The sequence below is a fragment of the Homalodisca vitripennis genome, chromosome 6 (assembly GCF_021130785.1).
Source record: "Homalodisca vitripennis isolate AUS2020 chromosome 6, UT_GWSS_2.1, whole genome shotgun sequence".
Taxonomy (NCBI): Eukaryota; Metazoa; Arthropoda; class Insecta; order Hemiptera; family Cicadellidae; genus Homalodisca; species Homalodisca vitripennis.
In genome coordinates this window covers 32,996,656-33,016,288 of record NC_060212.1, presented here as the reverse complement: position 1 = coordinate 33,016,288, position 19,633 = coordinate 32,996,656, and the positions used below count along the sequence as shown (strand labels likewise).

The 19,633-nt window shown below is 30.5% G+C and overlaps 1 protein-coding gene across 3 annotated transcripts in view; it reads right to left on the bottom strand.

Annotated features, from left to right (window-relative positions):
* LOC124364233 (mitochondrial uncoupling protein Bmcp-like) overlaps window positions 1-18,900 on the bottom strand; it is a 33,186-nt gene extending 14,286 nt beyond the window's left edge. The window contains exons 1-3 of one of the 3 annotated variants that reach the window (XM_046819556.1): window positions 18,707-18,900; window positions 3,737-3,826; window positions 611-758 (exon numbers count right to left, since the gene is read on the bottom strand). In XM_046819556.1, coding sequence (XP_046675512.1) covers window positions 611-758; window positions 3,737-3,800 — 212 coding nt within the window. In that variant the 5' untranslated portion in view covers window positions 3,801-3,826; window positions 18,707-18,900. Of the gene's footprint in view, window positions 1-610; window positions 759-3,736; window positions 3,827-7,045; window positions 7,308-18,706 lie in introns of those variants that run through there. The other 2 variants (XM_046819555.1, XM_046819557.1) reach the window with 2 other exon arrangements.
* Between the last annotated feature and the right edge of the window lie 733 nt (window positions 18,901-19,633).

Below are 19,633 nucleotides of genomic sequence, written 5' to 3'. Positions count from 1 at the left end.
GTGTTTAGGTCCTTATTCCCCAACATGCTAAATACTTAACTACCAATTAATACTTTCCCCATAAAAAATAATTAATATAAAAGAGAAAAAAACTGATTGGACCTGTCAAACCATTTGTACAGCATTAATCACACAGATGTTCTGGAAATAACTGGTTCAAACCAGATCAGAACTTGACCTGACCCATCAGATCGGCAAAACCTCGCACACTTATCTAGTGGACCAGTGGGCTGCTATTTTTTCACACATCAATCTTGCAAGGAATTTAACTGATATAACTTTATTTTAGTAGCTCATTAATGACGATGATTGGAGCAAAAAATAACTTGTACAGACAAAGCAGAACGTGGCCTGATACGGCTATCACTAATTCAGTGAGTGTGAGTAATTAGAGATAAGAATCTGACCCCTCAGACCACAGCCATACAAGTCTACTATGACCACGTGCTGGCCATGCACTCCCATTCTCTTTTACGCTCAACACAAATGACCTGTTTTGATGAACTCAACAAAAACTTTACTCGGAAATCTAGGCTTTGCATTTAAAATGTTACGTCATAATCTATGGGAATCATATCGATTCCGATGATTTACAACGAAAGAGAGTTACCCAGAGTAGAGCGCTCTGAAGCCTTCCTGACGTGCGATCTGCAGGAAAGCGTCGGTCATACCACGATACTTCAGACGCACGTGCTGTCCGTCTATCTTCTGGCCCTGGATTTGAAGACGTGTTTTGGTCGTGTCAATAGGAAACGTTCCTGTACGGAAAAGTAGTTATGAACTAGTTTATACTATTCTTCAATGGAGAAAATATGCGATAATAATCAAGCGTTTATTTTAATTACGCTAATGTTACGAATTGGTTAATCCGTAAAATTGATAATATTTCTTCTGCCCTTTGCATCTAATCAGCAGTCTTAGAACGAAATTCATTAACGAGAAGCTAGATAATTGAATTGACTTTTTCACAAAATAATCACAAAACCTTGTTACTGATGTTCAATTATGAGAAAATAAATTATCATCTGATATTTTTAAACCTTTTGATACACTACCATCTTTTTTCAAAAAATGTCTCATCGAAAAAAAAGACCAGGTTGTGTGCTTAAAGAATGCAAATTAGCTCTTGGCTTATAGACAATTAAGGCAATGTTTATCAGTATTCCAAGATCACTGACAATCATTAGGTATGATCTTTCAAGCATTTTTCTAAGATTATTAATCTTTCTAAACAATAATATTTTAACTAAACATTAATGGATACCCTCCATCAGCATTGCTATTTCAGAATAAATCTGAAAGTATTTTCTCCGCTTAAGTTTATATTTTACGATTTATTCCTTGACTTTTTTTAGAAAAATAAAGATTTTTATGTAACTATAAATTTTATGTTTTGATAGGTTCAATCTATTATTAATTAGAAAATGAGTAGCCTAAATTAAGAAAAACAATTACTCTATACAAACAAATGCTAATTTTTAATATTTTGTTCATTCATATCCTTTAACAAGCTCCAAAATGACATGCTGATAGAACATTCTTTCAAATTATTATAACACATTTTGATTTTATTTATAGCTTACAAGAAGATAAATCTGTCACAATGTAATAGTTGACATGAACAAGACACGTGATTCTAGTGCTGTTAAAGTTATGAGACTGGTGTTTCTTGTTAATAGTCTCTGCCAAGACAGAAGTGGACTCATTTACTTAGTCTATTTATGAAATGCCACTACGACGGAAGATTGTCATAACATTGACAAACTTTAAATATTTAATACGCAAGTGTTTTATTTCCCAACTGCTTAATGTCTGTATATATATTTTCCAAAGAGTCAAAATTCTTTAAAAATAAATTTGTTGTAAGATAGGTATTCTTGTAAAATCAAACTGCTGATTCTAATTACAAAAATTAATTCACATGCCTGGCATCATTTAAGCTTTCACTTTCAAAAATAAAGTTAGATCCTACAGTCAAATTTGTAGAGGAAAAATGAAATTTCCTTATCTCAAACCAATCATAGAATTTTTTTTTCTTGGAATAAGTGGATTGTTTAAATCCTAATTATTTTTTACAAAATATGTAGTATAGAAGTTATGGGCAATTTTTATAAAAAAATTTCTCATTTTACATTTTACTTTTTAATGGGCAATATCATAAAACTTTTTCCTCATATTACTTTTTAATTCTATTACACTTAAAATGTTAGATCAATAAATAAACCTGAATGGTTAACTATCTGTATTTAGAACTAACTCATATATTTATTTTCTTACTTGAATTGGGAATGCAACATTACACTGAAAATTTCAGCAGAGTATTATGCAATTTAATCTATATTACACATAGTAACACATTTAACAAAAAGCCACGGTTTAACATATGAAATTAATTTCATAATTTTCTTAATTTTAATGCAAAAGAAGAGATTAAAAAGATATAAATTATAAAAATTCACAGTAAGACAAGTACAAGCTCATTTTAAATAATATTACAACGATGGATGTACAAATCTTATTAGGGCAATAAGAATTAAATTTCAACTAAACCAATCACACACGTACTCATATCAGTGTATCTTTTTAATGTTCGAAAAAAAGCATCCATCAAGAAAAATATCTAAAGTAGAGTATCAATGTTATTAATTAAAATATAATGTATTAAAATTTGTGACTAATTATAATTTACGTTGCACTCTCTAAAATATTAACACCTCTATTTTACCACTGGCATCTTGAACAACTTCAGGTTCATAAACAACGCATAGGAAATTATAAAGGGTGTCCCGTAACTCTCTGGACAAAGGTATACTATGTTATTGGTCAGATCAAGACAAACATATTTCATCATATGAACCTGGGTCTCTGATGCTTAGTTTCCCACCTGTCTGTCTGTGTGTGTTTTTTATAAAAAAATTAATATCTTAAAAACTAATAAGTTCAATTATACCAAATTTGGTTCAAATGTAACAAGGCCAACTATAACAAAAATTGTCATGAAATTATCTTTAGTATTTTCAAAATGGCAGCCATTAAAACTTTTAAACTTTGAATGTCTTAAAAAAACCAGCAGTTTTTCTCAAGAATTATATAAATAACAGTTTTTACAGGATATTATCACAAATCTAATGACACCAACATTATTTAAATTGAATAATAAATAACTGATTTAGAGCAAATTTACTGTGACATGGCCCCCTTTGAGGTTCTTAGTGAATAGCCAATAATACAAAAACTTAATAAGCAGCAACTCTCAATATGGGCCATAACTTTCTACAGTAAATCTGCTCTAAATCAATTATTTATTATTCAATTTAAATCGTTTTGGTGTCATTATATTTGCAATAATATTCTCTAAAAACTGTTATTCTTGAGAAAAAACTGCTGGTTTTAAAGATATTCAAATTTAAAACGATTTATGGCTGCCAATTTGAAAATACAAAAGATAATTTAATGATATTTTTCTCAGTAACTGGCATTATTTTCATAATTTGAGCCAAATCTGGTATAATTTAGTTTATTGGTTTACGAGATATTATTTTTTTAAATAAAAAAACACATAACCTATGTTCATATGGTGAAATATGTTTGTCCTGACCTGAGCAATAACATGGTATACCTTTGTCCAGAGAGTTACGAGACACCTTGTATAATCTCAAACTAAATTGTTATAGATGTGCTCTTCAAAAGTACATTTAAAACTTTTCCGTGATGAATACGTTATTCGTGTACTCACCGCACTCAGCTGTACATGACGCAAGTCCTCCATAGATGAAAGGCCTCCAATCCCTGTCTCCCATTACCCGATACCACGGCTTCGATGAGTCTGGAACAACAGAGCTCTCTGTCATACTGAGTATGTACACTACGGTCTATATTGTAAGTATGTGCACTATGTTCTAGATTGTAAGTATATACACTACGTTCTAGATTGTAAGTATGTGCACTATGTTCTAGATTGTAAGTATATACACTACGTTCTAGATTGTAAGTATGTGCACTATGTTCTAGATTGTAAGTATATACACTATGTTCTAGATTGTAAGTATGTGCACTATGTTCTAGATTGTAAGTATATACACTACGTTCTAGATTGTAAGTATGTACTACGTTTTAGATTGTAAGTATGTACATTATGTTCTAGATTGTAACACCTTAAAGCCATTACCACTGATTGACAATATCAACTAAAATTAATCAAAACCATTTTGCGCAAATATTTCACTGCCAATGTGCAATATTCAATAGAATTCAAATTCAATCCAAAACAGCTTTATTCATTTAGCATACACACGTATATACAAGAATAGTGTCAGGATTCAAGTCCTTATTAGATAAAAAAAAAGAAACAGAATACATAGAGAAAATACAAGATATATCACTGGAAATAGAGAAAGTTTAAATTACAATTATTACAGTTAAAAGGTTACAATTAAGACAGCTTTTGCCACGAAACTATTAATTATGGAGTACCCTACCCCGAGAATCATCACAGGAATTTATTAAACGAATATATAGCCTTGTTGATGAAAAACGTTTTTAATTTTACTTTGAATTTATTGAATATAGCCTCTGACTTAATTTCAATAGGAAGATTGTTATAAAATTTTGAACCAATATACTTTGGTTACTTTCTAGACATTTGCAAGGTATAGGGGCTTATTATTACATTATTACGATTTCTTGTGAAATGGTTGATTATCTCCTACCAATTCCAGTTGCTAAAGTTTGCTTTTAATTGACAAAATAGTTTCATAAATATACATCCCATAAACCATCATATTTTCTTCTTTAAAGTATTTCTTAACGGATGTTCTACTATGAAGCTTAAAAATTATTCTAATAGCTTTTTCTGTATTTTTAGAATAGAATTTAGATTATTTACAGCAGTAGCACCATAAAGTGAGATTTGAAAAGATATTATTGAGTGAATATATGAAAAATAAATAAACTTTAATGTTTCTTTTTCACACAGGTTTCTCAGTCTAATTAATGCATATAAACCTGATAACATTTTTGAAAGTATTTTTCTATATGAATGTATTCTTATTTATTCTGTGATTTGTCTGAGGCATTCAATGTTTGGAGAAAAATGAATTTGAAGCCAAAATGGTTAATCTCCAAATCATTATACTCTCTTGATGAGTTTTTTAGTTGTTTAGAGAGAGGAAGGGACTTGTATAGTACCGCCATCTTGATAAGAGTTTTATTTTAAATAGTATTTATTAATTTTAAGTCCAATGACACAGTATGTCCAATGTCCTTTCCAAAATGTCAAAATAATACTAAAATATCAAAATAGAATTATATTTTATCTTCATAGAAACTATGCAAATAAATACTATAAAATATTTCAAAAACCTAATAAAACGGGAAAAAACAAATCCATTTGTGCGGCAATTTACAGCAAACGTACACAAAATACTGGGGGAGTTTAGAAAAGAAATATGTCAAATTATCCAGATAGTATGAACAGTTTTGCACTGATTCCTAACACATACATTAAAAGATGTAATATTTAATAATACAAGTAGTTAGATGTTAGTCAATATATACCGTTAGATATAATTATAATTAACAACAAATTCTGACCTTATCAAATAACCTGCAATAGAACTGGTGATAATGAATAAGCAGCTGTTGAATAAAGACTAGATGATTAATCAAATGTAATAAGCATTTAAACAAGACATTACTTTCATTACTTGTAGTTAAATCATTACCCTCTTAACTGAAATTTAAAAAAATTTATGATTTTTTTATCAAGACAATTCAACCTCTTAAGAAATTTTATACTTTAATACAAAGAAATTAATACTATGAAAAATACACAAACTTTATAATTACATTCTACATTTTACAGTTTATATAGACACAAATCTGGAAATGCTGTTATTAGGTTCAGCCAGAGAAAAATTAAACCATGTACAACTGTAAATTCTGCAGCTTTTGCAAAACTCAGTAAAAAAAACCAAGTCAAAACATCATTGAAAATCAAACACTCCTATAATTAAAATTTACATTTGTAAAGCTGTCCATTTTCAATGAAAGCATCATCAGACCTGCATAACTGAAAACAAAATTTTCAAAAAATAGAGTTTATTTATTGGAGAGTTTAATTTTCAAGAATTAAATCCAATAAGCAAGGGACATCTACAATGTATGTTAAAACACCATATTTATACACATTGTATAAATTCGACAATTTATGAATAAACAGATACCATTTTTAGATGACAATAGTACAACATTTTATTCTGAACAAAAATTATGTAAATAAATTAAACAGAAAGTGGACAAATTATAAAATTATTACAATACACACATTCCTTCAAACCATTTCTTGTCAATATTATCAAGTTAAACTTTCCAAACTATTTTAAATGATTAACACATACAAATTTTTCTTGTCTTTATTCTAGATCAAATCTGTGGCGAGTTAAGAAAATAAGGAAATTGTGTTTTCAAACATCCAGTATGAACAACACTAAAGCTATAATGACAAACTGGACCTCAATTATGTTCGTGCTAAACAAAACCATATGTGTACAAGTCCTAACATTTTGTCTTGAAGGTGTTATCCATTCAACAGTGGACTCTGTGTTCAATATTGAAACTTGTGTTTTAAAAGGAACACAAGATGTTTTATTTAAATGAGCTTGTCTTTAGGAGATTAAACTTTTATGTCCGGAGATTCAAAGTCGTGTCATGCCTTGGTGACCATGTAACAGCTGGTACTTTTGGTACTTACGATGCCCGTATTGTACTAAGAGATTTAATTAATATGTTAATTTTATTAATTTTTGTTAGACAAAAATAAATTAAAAGTAGTTAATTTTTATATTTTTTTGTATATATTGAAATTTTAAATATGACTTCAATACATCAATTATCCAAATGCCATGAAATTGTTAAAAAAATTAAACAGGTAGTCTACAAAAATATTTTACTTCTATACTATTACTGATAATAAAATAGACATTAGATTACTGTGTTTAAATTATGCTATGATTCAAAGTAATGATGTTTCTTGGGCTTAACATACCTCAAATTCAAGAATACCAGCAGAATCTGAAGTGATCTGGACCAGAATTGCTCACGGTGTGTACACAAACAAGACAGAATTGACTGTTTAACAAATTAAGTACGAGCACCGCACGTAATCTTTCATTAAAGGTCAACCATGATAACCCCTCTGAACCTTATTGGCTGCAGTTTCTCAGTATTCATAATGGGTAAATTTGAAATGCTGGTAAAATATTGCCCATTTAAAAAATTCTGTACATTTAACATGTTTTACGCTATTGAATGTTTACTCAATTCATGATAATCTGAAATTAAAAAAACTACATACCAACTCCAATTGAACTATTTATCAAAACTCCTTTCTAAATCTATCGATTACACTGGACCATTAGTTAAAGTGTTTAGTCCTATATAGTTTTATTGTAGCCTGACTAGATGGGCAAGTTTTTTTATTTAAATAAAAAACATCCCCACATCAAACACCCCACAGTAGTAAGTGGGGTAGAGAAAAATATTAACATTTCAATGTAGTTCAAATGTTTTTTATAAACAATGCTATTCAATATGTGCTTATTCCCTGTTGGCCTTAATAGACCTGAATAAAAAATACAAGTTTAAAAACATCAACTTAGTCAATAAGTAGAGAACTTTTTACTATTTTGTATTTTGAATATCATATATGGGGTCATCATAATTAATAATGAACGTTACATGTTTATCATTATTACATAATAGTACATTACATTTTGTTTTGAAATTGTCATAATTAAGATTATAAGTACATGCTTATTTGTACAAATCAATAGTTTGGTTATGATTAATTAAATTTAATTGTGGAATCAATGATACAATTATAATTATAACTAATTACAGTTATAATTATAACTGTGTTATTGATTGGTTATCAATATCTTTGGTCTTGTTACTCAAACTAATATTTTTACCAACCACACAAGGCAAAAAAACTAGGTTTCATAAAAAAGTTTTATAAACTCAAATAACAGAAAGATGCTTGAATCCATCATAGAAGCAAAATAACCAACAGGAGCCATGGTCATTTCAATTTTAACCCCATAATAACAATGTTTAACACACTTTTATGCCCATATTTTTTTGTTTTTGGGTATATAATTATGGGAGAAGTCTAACTTTAAACATATGATTAATACGCATCAAAATCCTTTTGAGTTTGTTGTTTAAAGTTTATACTTTTTGAATATTTAAATAACGCAGTAAAATAGTTTTGTCTAAACAACCATTACCAATATCAAAATTGAAAAATAACAATTACAAGAAGGTGTATTGTTTACATTAAAATAAATCTCCAATAATTCAACAATCCAAATTAAGGACATTTAAATGAGAGATTTCACATAATTCTTTTATGGGGTAAAACTCAAGACTGTTTCACTACAGTCACATTCAGCTCATAATCCACCACTTGGTAAGTCATCTTAAGGGCTAAAAACGTAATTAGCTTACATTCCATATCTCTCAGATATTCAATGTATTTTGTGCTGTTCTTCTATATTCATTTTCATACTTTATGATTTTTTTCTTAAAAATGTCACTGTTATATCAAAATCCTAGTACAAGAGTCGAAGATATTTTATTGTTTGTAAAGATATATTATTGCATAAAATTATTTATGCAATAGGCAAAGTCACAATATTATTTTCTTTTACTGGTACAGATTATATCAGAATATGTTTATACTAGTGAAGGGTGTTGAACAAAAATAAAATATCACAATTGAATATTTAAAAAGCAACATATAATAGTAACAGACTAGAAAATATTAAAAACAATCACAATCATTAAAAACTGAAAGAACTAATATCTCAGGTCAAGTAATAACTAAGAGAATAAAATATTTTATCTATAGGCTATTTTTCTATACTTGTTTTAAACTTATTTTAAAATGTAATATTCCAAATATCTCATTAATTAGAGTTAATCTTAAAAATAAATTACTACTTCTAGATTTTTCAAGTCTTGTATATTCTAGATCAAGCAAACATTTCTTCATAGCCACATAACCATGAACATACTGCCTACTTATAAGCTATATTTAGGTTTTCTTTCACTCCAATCAAATTTCAATAAATTTTAAGACGGGGTAAAGTCATGATCTTAAATTCTTTAAATATAAGAAGACATGATAGTCTATTGCATTCTTCATAACTCTTAAAGTTTTTTCTGTTAATAACTTTAAAGAGCCACTACAATTTCGCCAGAGAATTACACCAAATCTTACTCTCAAATGAGAGTGAATAAATGCATTGATAAGCTATTTCTAACATCTCATTGGTCACACAAACAATCCTGACTTGATATCTTGGGTGTACAAATAGCAAACTTTCGATTTCGCTCCGGCAGTACTCTAATTTGTCACAATTGCGACCCATAGCGCTTACAGGGTTAATAAAAAGTCTTTTATTACCCATTATGATGCTAATTTCATTGAATTTCCTTCAGCCAATGTGAGGCTAACTAAGTTTTTACTACAAATTATAAGAATGGTATCATCTGCAAACAACGCAGAACTACATGGCATACTGTAAGCAAAATAATTCATTGCTACTATAAATAGCAATATAAATTTAGCTTAGCTATAAATAAAGCTTGATCTGTTCTATCCTATGACTCTTATTTGTTTCCTATTAACAAATAAGAAGACAATAAGTTTAACCGGTTATTTTGTATGCCATAGTAGTATAGTTTATTCAGATGTAATTCATGCAGACAAATAATTTTGTGCGGTTAATTAATTTTGCAGATGAGGTTAATATATTTTCAAAATTTAACAAAATATTATCAACTATTTATTCAACAGCTTTTGCTGTACTTAGATATCAAAGAAATCCTAATTTTTCTTTACAAAATATATTTTTGTGAGGAAAAAATATATACAACTGTTTTTTAAAACAATATTCAAGAAACTTGCTAAAATTTGGTACCAACGAAATAGGGTATTCGGCCTTATCCCCTTTCGTGTAAACTGGAACAATTTTGGTATAATTTAAAAGAACTTGAGGAGACTCCAACTAACTATCATCCAATTAAACAAAAAAGTTAGCAGGCCTAAAACTATATCAATAATAGGGTTTATAATTTTATTTGATAATCCAAAATAATCTTCATTTCCTGAAGGGCTCAACTTATAGATACAAATTGTATTATATCTGATTCTTTTGTCAAATCGGATTTGAAAATACTTTTCTTGATTATATACTATGCAACATAATTACTTAAGAAACCCACAGCACTTTGATATTATTTTTTATTTGCATTTAGTTTTGATATATTAATGAAGAAATCCTTAAAATCACTACATCATCATCATCATCATTGTTAGACGTTTCCGTTCTCACGGGTCGTCGTACACAGCCTCCTCCACTTTAGTCTATCGTTCCATGTCTCCTCTTCATCCACCTGTATTTTCTGTAGTCCCCTTCTCTCTATGTCTTTCCACACTTGGTCCTCCCATCTTCCTCTCGGTCTTCCTCTTGGTCTTCTTCCTCCTTCCTCCTTCTCCAGTGCTATTCTAGGCATTCTATTATCTCCCATCCTCTTCACATGCCCCATCCACTGTATTCTTCTTCCTTCCATTGTCTCTTGCAGTGAAACTACCTTCAATCTTTCTCTGGTTATTTCGTTCCTTATTCTATCTCTTCTTGTAGTCTTCTCTATCCCTCTTAAAAATCTCATTTCTGCAGCTTGCAATCTGCTTAAATCATTTTTAGTCCACGTCCACGTCTCTGCTCCATATAATAAAATTGGTTGGAAATAAGATTTATACATCAATACTTTTGATTCTTTCCCAATGTTCCAACTCCACACAATCTTCTTTACCATATTGAAAAACTTTCCACTCTTCCATATTCTGTTTCCTATCTCTTCTCTTATTGTGCCCCTATCTGTTATGATACTTCCTAAATAACAGAATTCCTTCACCTTTTCAAGTCTTTTTCCTTCAACTAACACGTCTTTGTTATTTCCATCCCTTCTCTCTACTTTCATTACTTTACATTTTTGTATGTTCATCTCTAAACCATATTTCTTCGCCACTTTTGCCCATTTGTTTAACTCTCGTTCTAACTCTTCTTCCCTATTTTCCCATATCATTATGTCATCCGCATATGCTATTGTCTTAAGTTCTTCTGCTCCTCTGTTTCCTTGTACTTCTAGAATAATTTCATCCATTATAATATTGAAAAGGAAAGGTGACAATATGCTTCCCTGCCTTACTCCTCTCTCTGTTTTAAAAGTATCTGTATATTTTTCTTCAATTCTTACCCTGTTTTTACATATGCCGTACAGGTTCTTTATTCTTTCTACTATTCCCTCACGCAATCCTCTCTTTCTCATACTCTCCCATATCCTTTCTCTCAGTACCTTATCATATGCCTTCTGTAGGTCTATAAACGCTACCATTGTATCTTTTCCGTATTCCCACCTCTTTTCTAACACTTGTCTCATCACAAAAATAGCATCCACCGTTGACCTACCTTTCCTAAAACCACATTGCTCCTCTCTTCCTGTTTCTTCCAGTACTGGTCTAATTTTCTGCAACAGTATTTTTTCATAAATTTTTTGTGTATGGCACAACAAAGTTATTCCCCTGTAATTCTCGCATTTTTGCTTATTGCCTTTCTTAAAAATCGGCACTATTATTCCCATTTTCCAGTCTTCTGGTATCTTCTTTTCCTTCCAAATCACTCTCATCACTCTGTACAACCATTGAATTCCCAATGGGCCCGCCGCCTTTATCATCTCAGCCGTCAGCTCGTCTATTCCCGCAGATTTCCCCTCTTTCATCTCTTTAACAGCTTTTTCCAATTCGCACATACTAAAATCCTCTTCATCTTCTGTTTCCTCTGTCATATCTCTTCTTTCCTCTTCATTTTCTGTTCCTTCCAGTAGTTCCTTAAAATACTCTTTCCACGTCTTCAAAACCTCTTTCTCCTCCCATTTGATTTCCCCTGAAACATCCACCACCTTAGTCAACATTTCTTTAGGTTTCGTCTTGTTCCTTATCACCCCATAAAAAATCTTCTTATTTCCTTTGAAGTTTGATTTCAGTTTTTCTTCAAAATCCTTCCATGTCCTCTCCTTTGCCTCCTTCATCATCTTTGCTGATGCCCTTGCAAGTCTCTTCCATTTCTCCCTCTTTTCGTTTGACCTATCCTTAAACCATTCTCGCCAAGCTCTATTTTTGTTTTTAACTGCTTCAGCAATTCTTTCATTCCACCAAGGGGTCTCTTTATCCCTTCTTTTACCTGAAGTTCGTCCACATGTTTCTTCTGCAGCTTTGACTATAGCATTCTTGAAATTTGTCCATTCCTCCTCTCCTGTTTTGACCTCCCCCTTGGGTATCGTTCCTCTAATGTTATTTACAAACTCCTCTCTAACTTTCGTATCTTTTAACTTCCATGTCTTGATTCTTGTTAGTCTTTTGCATGTATCCTTTCCAAACCTCATTCTTTGAAAATCAGCTACCACCAGCCTGTGATCTCCTCCCATACTTTCACTGGGTATAACTTTTACATCTGCCATGTATGGCTGCAGGCATTTCCTCACTAATATATAATCTATTAAACTTGGCTGTTCACCATTCCAATTGTATCTTGTGTATTTGTGGCTATCCCTTTTCTTGTTCCAGGTGTTCCCTATCACTATATCATTCCTTAAACAAAAATCCAGTAAATTTTCTCCTTCTAAATTCCTTGTTCCTACTCCATAACATCCCATTACCTCTTCATATCCTTGTCTAAACTTACCCACTTGTGCGTTAAAATCCCCAATTATTATTGTTCTCTCTTCTTTTACTTGTCTTTCCAGATCCTCTTCAAACTCTCTCTTCTCATCGTCCGTGCATCCTGTTTGTGGTGCGTATACCTGTATTATGTCCATTATCTCCCCCTCCATTCTGACCGTAACCTTAATAATTCTTTCACTTACCACATCCACTTTCATCACTCTGCTTGTCATCTTTTTGTCCATGACTATAGCTACTCCATTTCTTCTTCCAATTTCTCCTCCAGACCACCAAATCCTGTATCCCTGTCCCACTTCTCTACTTCCACTACCTTTCCACTTTGTTTCACTGATTCCCATTATGTTTATTCTTCTTCTCTTCATCATCTCTACTACCTCTTCTAACTTGTTCCTAAGCGTCACAACATTTATTGTACCAAATCTTAACCTTAAACAATTGCCGGGTCGTTGCCGTAAATTTCCATCCTTTCCGAGGCTGTTCTTATTTTTGAAAGCAAGTTTTATCCACTACCGGCTTGCTAGACCTGACGTAGCTTCACCAGAGCCCCGTTAGCCGTCTCTTTGAGCCGTTGCCCGTCCCTCACGACGAGGACGAGGGGTTGGACTTAGAGGGACAAAAATCACTACAATCTATGTTTATTTTATTACTTTTTCCTAAACCATTTGTTTCATATTTACTAAAGAACCAAGCTGCCTTGTATTTGTTTGAAGGCATTGGCTGATCTTTTTTCTTATTTCATTTTACTCTTTGTATGTTTTCGTAAATTTGCTTATTTTAAATTTAATTTGGTGTACCTTTACCTGACTTAAACTTATTGTACAATGTTTTACTAAATTCCATAATTTAATAAATTGGCATAAATCACTTAATACTTGGCCAGTTACTGGCCTTAATTTTAATTTCTTTAAATAAACAGCATTATTACAACAACTAGTCAAAATATTAATAATATTAATATTGATTATTGACAATTAAAAAAATATTATCATCAATATTTTCAAATATTATTAGTTGTCACCAACCTATTTCAGTAAACTTTTTCCAAAACCTATTTAGTGGTAGAAGTGTCAAATTCTTACTTTTTTGTAACATTGTTTTAACCTTTTAAACATGTTATAACTATTTTTAACTTTTTGTATGGCTCAATCACATGACATTCACCTACATGTTTGTTTAGATTTGTAATAATATTATTTAAACAAGCTTCTTCCCTAGTTTTTTCATAATTTAGACAATATAGATTTTAAAAAATCATAACAGATTTTACATTGTACATATATACTCAGATGGTATTTTTGGTTGGAACTCCTCTTACCACTAAAAGTTTTAAACCATTTTTAGTCGAACCACTTTTCTTAAAAAGCAATTTATCTCACTTATTACCATTCTGAATAAAACAGTACTTTTACATTTTTGCAGTCACATAAGTAACATGCGTTTTCTATAATATTTCTTAATATATAATACAACCTGCGGGAATTCTTAAGAATGATTTAACCCTCGAACTGGCAGTACTAAAGTCCTGTAGTGGCAAGACATTTTTGGGTGATTTGCAACCTTTCCATTAAACTTTTTTTTAGTAATACATATTTATCATAAACCAAGATGTGTTGTGTATAGCTTTTTCACAGAAACACATAGAATGTAATAGTATATAAAAAAAACACAAAACAAAAATTTACATTTTTATTCAATTTTCTTTAATTTGCAATTTTTTCTCCAAAATGGGGAAGGGTTTCACATGACAAAGTATTGTTTTGTAATAAAAATAAATGTTTAAAATTACCAAAATGTTTCTTCAACAACTCTGTATCAATATCATAATGGCTTACATAAGGTGAAAAGCACAACACAATGTACTGCGATTTCAGTAAAGCATGACAAACATTACAAAATTGTATGGAATAAGTAGAATTGAGGTTTTATACATTTTTGAACTATGTAAATCACAGTAGCATTTAAACTAACTTCAAAAATAACATTTAAGCAGAAGATTGGTTTTTTTGAATTTTAATACTTGTCCGTCAAAAAACCAGATCACTCGAAGTTGCAAGAAGAGAGGCTCTTGATCTATTTTTTGGTCTAATACTTTTATTTAGAACCAATGCATCAGGCGAATGTTTCCTCCACTCATATTAGTCACAGGAAAAAACATGTAAGACAAAAAGACTGCCTAGGTAAGTGAAGAGTTTTTAATTACAGCTTTTACAAAAATAAGCTGTTAGAAAATTGCTTTAAAGAATTAAAAATAATAACAGTTTTTGGACTTTATATATTATGTGAAACCATCCTATATTTTAAATTCAATCATGGCCAACAAATTAACTTAGAAAATAATGTGCACAAATATAACACACGCCATAAGAATGAAATCATCATTGATCATCATAGACTTGAAATGTACACGAAAAAAAACTATGTATATTGGGAAAAGATTTCTGAAAAATATTCCTCAAAGCATAAAGATGGAAAATAATATTAACAAATTTAAAAGAAAACTAAAAAACTATTTGATTGATTTAGTTTTGTATTCAATAGAGGAACTTGAGTATGTTTAGTACTTTTATATATATAAGTAATGTATGACACTATTCGATGTACCGTATTGTACAACTCATGAATAAAGAATTATTGATTGATTGATTGAAGCACAGGTTGGAGAAAATCAGATGTTTTTACAAATTATATAGAACACATATTCGTCCTGAATGCAACTAAAGACCAATTTTAATCATTTATGATGGGCATTCAACCAAATTGATGAAATAGTGATTGAAATTGCTGTTCCAAACAATATTCACATTTTAAAACTGCCTACTCATTTCAGCCATGCTTTACAACTTCTGGACTTACCATGCTTTAAATCTCCTAAGACTACATGGGACTTAAGGCAGCATATTGGCCAGAAGTTATTCATTTTCTTTAACAATTAGCAAATTATGTTCAAACAAAGATGCTGATGTCATTAAAGGTAGCTTCAAAACAGGTGGCATTGTTCTGTGAACCAGAAATATTATACCTAAAGAAAGGTATAATATAATATAATCTGTACCCAGCAGGAATCACTTCTGGCTAGTTTATACCTTCCAGTTGAACCTATCACTGGGCACAACAAAACCTGATGTGTCACTTAAATCTGGGCAACCTTATGGAGGCGGCCCCTACCCCCAACCTTACCTATCCTGAATACCCTGTCATTCCAAAAGCAGCACTAAGATTCTTATAGGACTAAGTGCAATTTATAAGCTTCTTGTCTTAGGAGAACAAAAAAAAAGTATAATCTGTGGCTTGGAAACCCTGGACCCGACCCTGGTTCGGATTCTGCATCTACCTCTAAAAGTTTAGCAACAGTTTTTGCCTCATGTGAAGTTTTATCTATTACACACACATTAGTAGCAGATTCATTATTTTATAAACAAGGCCATTTGTACTCCTAGCAGTCCATTAAGAATAAGTGAGTCTACAGTATAATATATAATATACCTATGACTTTCTCGCATAAAACACCAGTCAAAATACTTTTTGCACAACGTAACATTCTCATTAAAATCAAATTCACAACTTTTTAACATTCATAAATAAAACAGAATGAAAAATCTGCTACAGCAAAAAAAAAGAAAAGAGTATCATTGAGCTTAGAAGTTATCACTGCAAAAGATGCTACATCTGAATAAAAATTACAATTTTATTTACAAACACCTCCAGAGTCTAAGTGAAATATAAAAGCCAGGAAAAAACAAAAAGTTATTAAAAGAATACAAAAGCTGTACAAAGAAAGGCTTTTAAAAAGAGAGCTCCCATCTTGATTAGAAATAATTGTTGAAGAATTTAAGAGCAATCAGTCAGAAAGTCCTATGTATGCATAGTTAATCAAAGAAATGAATATAGAAGAAGAAAGGAACTTTAACCAAGAATTGATGTTAACAAAAGTAGTGTCAGAAAGAAAGTTGGTTATTGCGGTTTAATTAGGTTGAAACCTGATGAAACCAATAAATTTAACCAGTATGTCGGACAATATACAAATATATTTAGCAAATTGGAATATACAAACATCCTAATGAGTCAACTATTAAATTTATATAAAAAAAGTTAAGTTAATAGAAATTCAAGATGCTTTTGTGACAACTTATTGAAGAATATTCAAAGGTTAATGACTGATAATGACTTGTTACTATTTTTGAAAGATCCGAGATATAGAAGATGCAGAGAATTTATTTTTAATGTATATTTTTGGTTTTATAACATTCAAAAGTGTTTCTGACAGTAAATTTTAAAATAAGTAGATAAAAAAAATACATGGTTTTTCATATTGTTCTGAAAAAACTTAGGCTATTCAATTGTTTACTTTGTGTTGACAACACCATCTTCGAACAGGGATATCTCAACATAGAGCGAGGGTAAAAAAAACCTTATTCTGTGTAAGTTTTGTTCTTTCAATTGATCCAGTTATATTGCTTTAGTATCACCCAAATCTAAAATTGAGTAAAATAAGATAAGCACACCCATTTTTTATACAGAAATTATCAACAATATTTAATTATTATACACATTGATATAATCAACTAATATTAATGAATCTAAACAATAAATAAATTATCTGTACCAACTTTATACACATTTCCATATTCCAAACACTATTTTTATCTATAAGTAACCTTTTAAATAAAAAAGATAGTCAACTTTAGAAAACTAAATAAAATAACATCTAAAGATGATTTACTGTGTCTTTCATGGTCCCAATATGTTTGCTTTGTTGTTACATTTTCTTATTTAAATGACATTTTTCCTGTCATCTGTCTTAATTTTATCGTTTGATTAATGGTTATGGTTCTTTTCATATTTATGACATTACGTAGTTTTTAAAACTATTCAGTATTTTAGATACAATGATATCGATTGATAATTATGTTATTCGATAAAGTATCGATGATTGTAATAAGCAAGATAAAAACCGGGATCCCTATCATACTTTGCCCCTCAAATTTGTAGTGTTCACTTTAAAAATTACAGTTGTTTTCAATGTACAAACAAAATTCTAACCAAACTAAAAGAAGAGGAAATATTCATATGGACTTGCCATAATCAAACAGACTTTGATGTACATAAACCACCAATATGATGGGAAGAATAATTGGGCCAGTTGTTCAGTAACGAAGGGTACAAATTTTGAGGTTTTCGGTTAACTCCAGGAACTATTTAGTAATTCTGAAATACACCTAGGCTATACCACATATAGGTTACGTTAATCTATACCACATAATAAAGACTGTTAACAATGTTTGTGTCAATTATTGTAAAATGGTTTACCATGCAATTAAATAAACAAATAACATTAGTAAGAGTAAACATAAAATTTAAGACATTGATTCTTGGTTTTTTAATTTAATTTGAGATATGAATGTATAAGTACAATTCTAATTATTGTGCCAGATCTAGGAAGGCCTAAATTTAGTCTGGTTATTTTTTTATGGAAAATTTAAATCTTTGACTCTAAAAAACTTCACAGATCTCAAACTACAGGAGTTGAATTAGGTTTATGTACATTTGAAATTCAGAGCACAGCCTAGTGAAGGAATCCTGATTGTGTAAGGTTCTGTATTATACAACCATATGTGTGTTTGAGATAAGAAATGGAAACTCAATAATAGATGAACTTTCTGTCAACTTTCTTTTAACTGTTATTAATTTTACCTTACATGTTGAGCATATCACAATAGACACGTAGTCACAATTTAAAATTGTCTTCTCCCTGTAAGACAACACTAATTATAATCTTTTAGAAAAATATTGCACCATTGAGAAAAACTAACCTTATTATAAAGCATGATAGGAACTACCTTAAAATAACTTTTAGAGGTGACACACATTTTTATGTTTGTATATTCTTTTGATGGTTACCTTTGTGCTCTGACAAATCCAGTTGTTGGCTTTAAAAATAATTCGGTACCAAGCAGTATCAGGCATAAACACCACTATAAACCGGCGAAGGCCTATCCTCCACACGAAATACACGGACAGGTCAGTTGGAGACGGAGGGAAACAACTCGCCAGAACGACATAACTATTGGAAACGAGACGACAGAAACAGACAGCAACACGGCAGACGATAAAAGCAGAATGGAAAAAAATTCAAGGAAGCTGCTGAACCGACTTAAATGCATAGAGTATTGACCAAATAGCAATAATTTTGGTATGTATGAAGTTTATATTTGTTTGATTATTTTTGTATTAAGAGATATATTGTCGATTATATTATTAAACAAACATCAATATGTTGAGTCACTCTTGCCTCAATGATTTTAAATACTAATCTCAGATTATCTGTATTTTTCGAAGTAAAATAAATAGAAACCTTAGTGAAAGCACAATGGTCGTCCACGTCATTTAGCTTTCCAGACATTTATTCGTAAAGCATAAAATACATAAATGGTAACGTTTCAAGTTGCAGCATATTTTATTTTTGGGTGCATTATCTTCTTATATACAGTTATATATTAAAGCATATGCCATTTTTGACTCAACGGTAACGTTAAATCTTGATTTCCAACACAATTTATACACGGTACCATGCCTACACCATTCTTAACTCAACAGTAGCGTGAGATCCTAGTTTCCAGCACCATTTTCACGGTACCAATCACAAAGCTGAAAGTGTAACTTAGTTGCTGTTAATTACCTATTGTAACCTAGTCAAATCTTTTATTTTAATTCTATAAAAATAATTTGTTAGTAGGTACTCCAATAATTTCATACAATATAAATACCGTATGATTAACATAATATATTTGTATGACTGATTGGCTTAATGGTTTGTCATTCATAACA